Source organism: Papaver somniferum, unplaced genomic scaffold (assembly GCF_003573695.1).
Source record: "Papaver somniferum cultivar HN1 unplaced genomic scaffold, ASM357369v1 unplaced-scaffold_13695, whole genome shotgun sequence".
NCBI lineage: Eukaryota > Viridiplantae > Streptophyta > Magnoliopsida > Ranunculales > Papaveraceae > Papaver > Papaver somniferum.
In genome coordinates, this window is record NW_020622929.1 from 18,456 (window position 1) to 28,236 (window position 9,781).

The 9,781-nt window shown below is 36.4% G+C and overlaps 2 protein-coding genes across 2 annotated transcripts; both read left to right on the forward strand.

The window, feature by feature from the left end:
- The first annotated feature begins 762 nt into the window (after window positions 1-762).
- Window positions 763-1,692, forward strand: LOC113334329. Its single transcript, XM_026580612.1, has 2 exons — window positions 763-1,439; window positions 1,632-1,692. Exons 1-2 carry the CDS (start codon window positions 763-765, stop codon window positions 1,690-1,692), a joined length of 738 nt encoding a protein of 245 aa, XP_026436397.1.
- On the forward strand, window positions 1,691-4,636 carry LOC113334328 (pentatricopeptide repeat-containing protein At5g15300-like). The gene is given in 2 exon segments (XM_026580611.1): window positions 1,691-2,062; window positions 2,064-4,636. Coding segments are annotated over 2 exon segments (1,629 nt in total). The 5' UTR covers window positions 1,691-1,748; the 3' UTR covers window positions 3,379-4,636.
- The last annotated feature ends 5,145 nt before the right edge of the window (window positions 4,637-9,781 follow it).

Here is a 9,781-nt window from a genome sequence, read left to right on the forward strand (position 1 = left end):
GTGCAAAACTAATTCAGATGATACACAACTAGACCGGACAAGGTAAATACTATACAACAACTATTAATTTGTATTTTTTAGAGAAACAACCGAGAAAAAGAAAAATGAAAACAAACTCTTCTTTTGAAATTAATATTAGAAAAAGTGTGCTTAATTTCCAACATAAGACATAAATCTCCCTTCTACTTGCACCTGATCAATTTACTAATTTCTCTTTTAATCTTTCAGTTTTCTGCAGTTATCCTTCTTGTTTATTGGTCTAGGGTTTGGAGATATTTGATTGGAGAGACTTAGTAGTTATCTTACTATCTTCAACGTTAGGTATAAAAATGGTAAACAAAGAGAAATGGTGGGTCTCTTTAACTCTCTATTGATCATGTCAAATCTGTATATAATGAGTTGTCTAAGAACAGTGTTGGTGTATCCAATATTCATCAAATGGAAGGTAAAGGTTGGCTTAAATTGTGGCATATGGAAGTACCTCACAAAATCCAAATGTTTTTATGGAAATGCTGCCAAGATACTCTTCTAGTTAAAACAAAACTATTCAGCAAAAACAACAATATGGATCAGCTGTGTCTTTTGTGTCTTAATTCCGAGGAAACTAGCACACATCTCCTTCTTCATTGTCATTTTGCTGAAGTCATATGGTTTGGAATATCTGCCTCCCTCTTACAATCTTTAAAAGAGAAAAATTCTGTTACAGATTGGATAGTTTCCTGGTTCTGCAACAACAACTCTTTAGAAGCTGAGAATAAAGATATGGCTTGTCTTGCTGCCTGCACCCTTTGGCATATCTGGATAGCCATATGTGAGAGAGTATTTGAGAATAAAATGCATCATCCTAATAGCATAATTCATATAATAAGGCATTGCATACATTCTTTCTCTAACTCAAATCTCTCTGTTAAATCTAGGGACTGCATTGTTCCTAACCATTGGAAGAAACCACCTGTCAATTGGTTGAAACTAAACATTGATGCTTCAGTTAAAGATAAAAATTCTAATGCTGGTTTTTCCTTAATCTTTCGTGATCATACAGGGAAATTCTTGGGGGCCATGGCATACTCAGCAGTAGCAAGGGACATCCATCAAGCTGAAAATCTTGTCCGCCTTCAAGCTCTCAGATGGATAAAGGATTTAGGATTCAAACAAGTTATCATTGAAGGAGACAATCAGGCTGTAATTAATTGTTGTAAGGGAACTGTCAAAGGCATCAAATGGGAGGATCAAAATATATTGTTGGAGTGTCGATCTTTATTTCATAGTTTAGAGTTGTGTGAAGTTTCTTTTCAAACAAGGTTATGTAACCATGTAGCTGATAAGCTAGCGAAATTTGCTAGGTCTAGTGTGCACTTTCAAATTTGGTGGGATGATCCACCAAATATCATAAGTCAGGCTTTAGAACAGGATTCTTATATGGGAATCCCTGGTTTGATGTTTTTTCTTTTTTTTTTGTTTATTAACCAGTTAGAGTCTGTTTGTACTGTTTTTTCTCCATCAATATATTTTCATTCTTTGCTCAAAAAAAAAATTTTGATCATGTCAAAATAAAAAATATTAAGTAAATAGCCCTCGTAATCATAGAGATAATGCAATGCTAATCACACTGCTATACTGCTACTATATAGGCCTAATATGCTAAAAACCCTTCATGCACAAAAGCCCAAGCCTACACCAACAGAAAAATAAGAACAAAAATTTCATTAAACAGCCATTTCCTTTTTCTCTGGTTCAAGTTGTGAGTGATGATCAGGAAAAGTGTCAGTAATTCCAACCATAATCAACGGTCGAATTTATGGCAAAGATGTACAAGTTTCAGAAAACTTAAACAAATCCAAGGTTTGATGATAATCAAGGGATTCAATTCAAACCCATATTCCCTTAGAGAGTTAATATATACATGTTCTGTTGGTTTATCAGGAAGTATGGATTATGCTCATAAACTGTTTGATCAAATTACCGAACCAGATCTTTTCATTTGGAATACTATGATTAGAGGTTCAGCTCAGAGTTCTAAACCTATCAAATCCATGTCTTTATAAACAGATGATTCAAAAAGACATTCAACCAGATAATTACACTTACCCTTTTGTTCTTAAAGCTTGCACAAAACTTTCTTGGATTCAGATGGGCAATCAAATCCATGGGAAAGTTGTAAAAATCTGTTTAGAATCGGATACTTTTGTGAGAAATACTTTGATCCATCTTAATGCAAAATGTGGGGATTTGAAGGTGGCAGGGGTTCTTTTTGAGGGATCAGGGAACAGGGATGTAGTTGCCTATTCGGCTTTAACAGCTGGATATGCCAGAAGAGGAGAATTGGAAATTGCTAGGCAGTTATTTGATGAAATGCCTACAAGAGATATGGTTTCTTGGAATGTTATGATTACGGGATATGTCAAGTGTGGGAATATGGAGAGAGCGAGGAAACTCTTTGATGAAGTCCCCCAACGAGATGTGGTTACTTGGAATGCGATGATTGCAGGTTATGTTCTTGCTGAGTCTTATGAAAAAGCTTTCGAGATGTTTGAGGAGATGAGAATTGCAGGAGAACAGCCAGATGAAGTGACAATGCTGAGTTTGTTATCTGCTTGTACAGATTCTGGAAGTCTGGATATTGGGGAGAGGATACATCGCTCTATGACGGGGATGGGGTCAAGAAATTTAAGTGTTGTTTTGGGGAATGCGCTTGTTGATATGTATGCTAAATGTGGGTACATTGGGAAAGCAATTGAAGTGTTTAGGGGGATGAGGGAAAAAGATTCATCGACGTGGAATTCGATTATTGGGGGATTAGCTGTACATGGTTATGCTAAGGAGTCGATCGATTTGTTTGAAGAGATGCAAAGAGAAAAAACTCAGCCAGACGAGATCACATTTATTGGAGTATTAGTTGCTTGTAGTCATGGTGGGATGACCGAAAAGGGCCGTAAGTATTTTGAGCTTATGAGAATTCAATATGGAATAGAGCCTAACTTGAGGCACTATGGTTGTATGGTAGACATGTTAGGACGAGCAGGGCTACTTGAAGAAGCATTTGAATTTGCAGAACTGCTGGACGTTGTACCAAACCCTATAATTTGGAGGACTTTGCTTGCTGCTTGTAGGATACATGGTAATGCTGAGCTGGGTAAACGTGCAAACGAGCAACTTCTGGCATCCAGACATGATCAAAGTGGAGATTTTGTGTTGTTGTCAAATATATATGCATCAGAAGGTCAATGGGAAGGTGCACAGAGTGTAAGGAAGTTGATGGAAGATAGAGGAGTGAAGAAAGAAACTGGTTGTACCCTAATTGAGACTGATAACAAGGAACTAATGCATTTTTTATTTGATTCAAAATCCACGGCGACTTCAAGAAGCCATAATCTTTGATTATACTTCCAAGGGTTATAGGGATACTGCACACAAGTGCATACCATCCAGTTTTCAGAAATCCGATTGCACTTATGGAGACTGGACGGAACAGTTTTCTGAAATTCCATTGAGCTTATGGAGACTGGATGGAACAAAAATGTCGATATCCAGGTAATCTGGTCTGTTGGGTTAAAACATTTGATGGTTTTTCTATAAAACCGAGAAATCTGAGTTGATCAGCTGAAATTTGCAGACGTTCATTGTTTCATTAGTTGGTAGATATGATGATCATTTGCCTATGCCACAGATTGAGAATCCTTTGTTCCCATTATAAGAGGCGGTTGATTGCACTGCCTTTTGCTGGACTTATATCCTCATTCCAAAAGGATCTAAACTAAATTTGTTGCAAATATTTATTGCACCAGATCCAGATTCAGCATTTATCTGTCACCAGATCCAGATTCAGATTCAGCATTTATCTGTCAAATAATGCGGCGCTGGTATGAGGCTGTTGCCTGCGGAAGAAAATGAGAGCGAATTTGTATATCGAGCAAAACAACAGAGGTTTGGCCAGTGATAAAAAGAAACAATGCTAGAAACCTTATGAAGAAAAGGAACAACAGTGGTTGAAGGAATAATTTGACTTTCTTGATTCTTACGGGTGTCAAGAACCAGTTAAAGATGAAGCTGAAGAGTCTGACAGCGAAGGAGAGCCAGAGCCGGTGGAAGGAGACCCGGTACTCCTAATTCAGTAGACCTTCTAGTAGCAGAAGATGAGGCTCTGGACATCGAGGAGAATCAGTACTTCTTTGCGGGATACTTGATTACTTGCTCAGATGTGTGTTCTAGGCATTGTAGATAACTGTTACTTTCATCTTTCATGTAATGAAAGTGCTTTGGCCATCATTTTTTTGTGGGGCTTGCATGAAGATGATTGAAGAGCTGATTTTTTTATGGTGTTGTTCCCTAAATCCAACTGATCACCATAATTTTGCCATCTCTTTGATCATCCTGCAATGTCTAACCCTTAAAAATCATCCTTGAAACTGTCAGAATTTTGCCATCTCTTTCTGGTTGTTAGCTATGCTTTTTGAACTTCTGAATTCTGATACAGCTGAAATAAAGCAATTACTTCTGATTATTTATATCGTCATTATACCAGAAAATTGGTGGCACAACAATAAAGCTGTGGTTAATCGCATAACTGGAGGAGTTTTTTTGTCTACATCTCGTCAGATTTCGAATGTTGGCGTACTGATGTCTATTTGTGAGTAGAACCTGCGAAGCTTTCAAGAACTGCCCTTATAGCTCAGTGTCATTGTGTTTTTTGTTTTTTTTTGCCTACCCCAACTTGTTTATGACCAAAGCTTTTTTTATTGAAAGTGAGATAGATTGAAAGCCAAACAAACTTACATAGAATTAACTAATCTGCTAGATTCAGGCTCGTTTGGGATCAAATCCATATGAGATGTCCCAACAATGACTGAATCAGTTGGATAAGTTTATTCTGTTCTTGTTACAACACAGTTGTTGAAAGTAGAAACATTTAAAGCTTTGACAATGTCAAAAGTTAAACTAGGAATTAAAAAAACTGGTGCTGAATCATCATAAGAACTGTTGATGTAGAAGTTTCTTAGCAAGTATATCTCCTACCCCGTTCGCCTTTCTATCATCAAACTGAAAACCCAAAAAAGAGATTTTACTGTCTGCCAGACTTCTAGCTTGAACTAAGATTGTCTTGCTTTGCCACTGAATTGCACTTTTCTTTCCTTGTAGATGTAGAATAGTAGATGGGTTATCCCCATAAATGACCAGATTTTTGAAGATTTCTTTGTTTGGCCCATTTAACTGCCTGAAGCTGCTTCTGCCTCTTCTGCTGATCTGAAATTGCCCAGTTCGGCTCCTCCAAATGTTCCTGTCCAATTGCGCAAGACAAAACGGATCCAGTTTTGCTGTTTCGACTGTCTGTTTTGGTTGGAGATTTAATCTGGATGCCAGTATGCAAAATGATTCAAAATGGCCATAGCTAATTGGGTGGGAGATCTGATTTTGTCCTCAAAAATTCTGAGGCATCTCTCCTTCCATATGAACCAGCACTTGGTCGAAGCCAAGGCCATTGACATTGAGGTGTCATTTCCATTCCTCCATTCATACCTAGAGAAGTAATTAACATCAAAATTATATATCCCTCTACTCTATGTTCCAGATTAAGCAAGAGCTTCCTAGTGTACAAGGTGGATTAAAATCAAAGCTAGTTACATTAGTACATTCTGAGACTTGGTGTATTAAGAAGTCGAACTATACTCGAACCATTCTCAAGAATCAAGTAAAATTTGGCGAAAATCATGAAATAAGAAAATTAGACTTACTGATGAGAAGAGAAGTCATTGTGGAAACCTGATAACTATATCATTGGCAGAACCTCTAATTTTGTGTTTAAAAAAAAAAATCTACCCACCTCGAAACGAACTTGGGGGATGAGAAGAAATCACATATACTTCAAACTGCCTCTATCGGCTTAGACGCAAGAGACAACATCACAATTTTAGGAAGAATCATCTGTAAGGTATTGCGTTCCATGTTCGTCTGCATATGGGCAGAAAATATAAGTCGTGATATAATTTTTGTTCACGGAACAATCTCTGGAAGATGAATAATTTTCAAAAAAATAATTAATTGAAGAAAAAGAGATCAAACAAATTTAGCTGGAAACTCAGTTGCATCCAAAACATGAAACAACTCGGAGGCAACATAGTTTGATAGGAGCAGTTTCTTCGCCATATTCTAATTCAAATATATATAGCAGGAAGGAGCACAACATCCTTCTGCTCTATGTTTCAGATTACAAAGAACTTCCTAGTGTACATGTTGAACGTTAAATTTAAACTAGTTACATTACATACTCAGACTCGGTGTAATGGATAAGTCAAACAATACTCATGGGAAAAAAATCCTCACAGCAATTTGTTACCGAGGATGAAATCAGAAACAGCTGAAAATGGACATAAATAAATGAAAATGAGAAGAATATGAACTTACTAATGAGAGTAGATGTCATCATGGCAATCAGAAAACTACATCAGTGTCTGAACCTCTAGTTTTATGTCAATATCTGCAAATCTTGTAGCCAGCTTGAAATGAAATTGCAGGATGAGGCAAAATCACATATACTTCAAGTCTCAGAGCTGTTTCTATTGGTGGGTAGATGCAAGAGGTTTCTTAGGAGAACTCATCCAAAATGCCATCAGCATTGCAAGCACTGACTTTTAGCTTTTTAAACTATAAGTTGATCTCAAGGGGTCCATTATGTCATCAGCATCACAAGCACTTTCTTTAAGCCTTTTCAACTAAAATTTGATCTCATTAATCACTTGCTTTCTCCAAGCATCCCAATTCGACACATTTGAAGCTATAGCATTCCAGGTTTTGAGCATCTCTGTACCCCCTGTAAAGTCATGATATAATATAAGTTCACGGAACAATTTCAAGAAGATACGAATAGTTTTTCATGATATAACTGAACAACAAAGTGTGATAAGAGCGTCATCAGAGCAAAGAAATTCAGTTGGACCAGAAACCCAGTTGCATCCAATGTACTATAAAACTCGGAAGCAACATTGTTTGACAGTGCCCTCCTGAATGGAGTACATTTGGGATGCAACAATTTGGACTGTTTTATATCCGAAAGTTCTCAATCATCTAACCACACTGTAAGCTTTTGCAGATACACAAAAAAAGAACTATGAAGTTACTTACTCGGTGAAGTCTAGACCACCCATGCCTAATTCTTGCAATCAATACATTTGATCTATGTACCAAAATTCTGCAATACAGAGAGATGAATTAATTAAAATCAGCAATTAAAAAATCAAATTGGAAACTGATTTTAGTATTTATTTGATACTTACACTTCATATATGCAAGAAGTTGATACCGAATAACATTTTTATCCAACAATATAATAACCCAATTTCCGATTCCTCCGATACCAAATACCCAAATCCGACCATTTCCCCTCACTCCAGGATGTATGAGACGCAAAACTGATACCATTTATAAACCATTGGTGATGCTGGTGGTACGGAAGATGATAGTGGTGTTGACGAAGAAGATGGTTAATGGAGGTAGCTATGCGCCGCCGTAACTACTGTAGGACTGAGTTGTTGCTGTTCTTATTTTCTGAGGCAACTTTACTGAATCCTAACGCCTTGGGGAACTTAGGCGCAGGTCCCGAATTCTTTTTTTTCTTATCGCCAGGCCCAGAATTACTTTTCCCTACAGTCGCGCCCAACATTATTTAAAATCATTAAAAACGTGAAGAGTTCCTCAATTACCCGTCAACGGTTTTATTAACTCCCAAAAACGGTCTGACCATTTTTTTTCTCTTCTTCTCATTTTTTCTTCATCCGTTCTTCTCAGTTTTCTGTTTTTCTATTCATATTCCTCCATAAACACTGTAACGGATGATTGATTATTGAAGTTGATCAAACCCTAAAAATCAATTTCAAACTCTAAAAAACATTAACCCTAGAATTCAGTAGAACCAAAATGGAAAAAGGAAAAATGAAGTCGAAGAAACAGAAAAAACCCGGTGAGATTTATCATTAGCTTCATCTGTCAGTGTTTGATTTTGTTTTTTTTGAATTTATTTTTTTTAATCCTGTAGGATCCCTTATCTATCCTTTTATTTTAATTTCTTCTCCATTTATCACTTTCTTTTTCTTTGATTTTAACACCATTTTTACTTGTTGATGTTGAATTTGAAAATGGAGAAACAGATAGTGAAAGACCACTGATTGAGTTTACAATGAAGGAAAAGGAAGATTCTGTGAAAGAGAAAAAGGAATTGTCTGGTATGCATCTATAATAAGTCATTTGTTTTACTTTTAAATAACATATGTTACGCAGGAAACATAATGTGCATAACTCGTTATGCAGTAAAAGCAACTATGCATAACTGCGTAGCTTATTATGCATAACTTGTTATGCAGTAAAATCAAACATGTTGAACTGCGTAGCTTATTATGCATAACTGCTTATGCAGTAAAATCAAACATGCTGAACTGCGTAGCTTATTATGCATAACTGCTTATGCAATAAAATCAAACATGCTGAACTGTATAGCTTATTTGCATAACTTGTTATGCAGAAAAAGCAACTATGCATAATTGCGTAACTTATTAGCATAACTTGTTATGCAGTAAAAACAACTATGTTGAACTGCATAACTTGTTCTGCAGTAAAAACAACTATGCTGAACTGCATAACTTGTTATGCAGTAAAAGCAAACATGCTGAACTGCGTAGCTTAGTATGCATAACTGGTTATGCAGTAAAAACAACTATGTGCATAACTAGTTATGCAGGTACATAACTTGCATGATGCATAAGGCATGATGATTTAACCCCTTTCTTACTTTTAAGTACTTATTATATTGTATCTTTTGTGTTGAATTTGTCTGTTTCAGTCAAGCAAGTTGTTGATAATAGGAAGAAAAGAAAAAGACTTGAACCCCAACAAACAGAAAAACTTAAAAAGAAGAAGAACCAAGGTGAAGAAGAAGAAGAAGAAGAAGAACCTGCCCCCTTATGCATCAATTATTATAAAGAAGGTGCATTAACCTGGCAATCATTAATAACATGTTATCCGCATATAATTTCTTATGTTCAAAAAATAAATGCATAACAGGTTATATACTATGCATAATAGGTTATGCACACAACTGTCTGTTTAACAAATCTGCATAACAGTTTATGCATAAGCCTGGACAAAAGGCATATGAGGTTATGCAGTGAAAGTAGCAATTCTAACTTAGTAAAATACTTTTTTATTTTGTTATTTTGTTTGTGCAGTTAAAGCTAAGACCAAGCCTGCAACTCAAGGAGGTACTTATAGAGCAGGTTTTCCAAGGATACTTGCATTTTTCAATAGGATAAGGGAAAGAGGTGGTTTTAGTCCGTTGCAGTCTAATATGATCAATGTGTCTCCATTTGGGAAAGTCTATAACTGGTTAAATGATGTGAACATTTCATACTTGGATGGTAAGAGCAACCAACTGATGGATGAGGTCCTTCTATCATATGACCATGATGATTTGAGTCAGCATTCATTCAAGGTGTCAGAAAACAAGTCTATACAGTCAACGGCTAGTGAGCTTGCTGTTATTTTTCAGAGGCCAAGAGTTAAAGGAAACAGAGGAAGAGATATTCTGACCTCAAAAGAAGAGATAGGGATGACTCAGTCACTTTCCCTCGTCAAGCAATTCCCATGCAAAACAAGAGCAGGTGCTGTGAATAAAAATCCCAAATCACAAGTAACAAGGTGTGGATAGATGATATTGAAAGGTTGTTGATGGAAAAACTTGATCAGAAAGGTCATGAAGAGGAATTTGTTTCCCTTGCATGCCTTTACATGCTAGTGG

What these genes read in the sequence shown, in the direction of transcription:
- LOC113334329 (XM_026580612.1), top strand. Translation starts at nt 763, where the DNA reads ATGGCTTGTCTTGCTGCCTGCACCCTTTGGCATATCTGGATAGCCATA. An exon ending in ATGGGAATCCCTGGTTTGAT is followed by an intron (nt 1,440 to 1,631) that starts GTTTTTTCTTTT and finishes GCTACTATATAG; the next exon opens with GCCTAATATGCTAAAAACCC.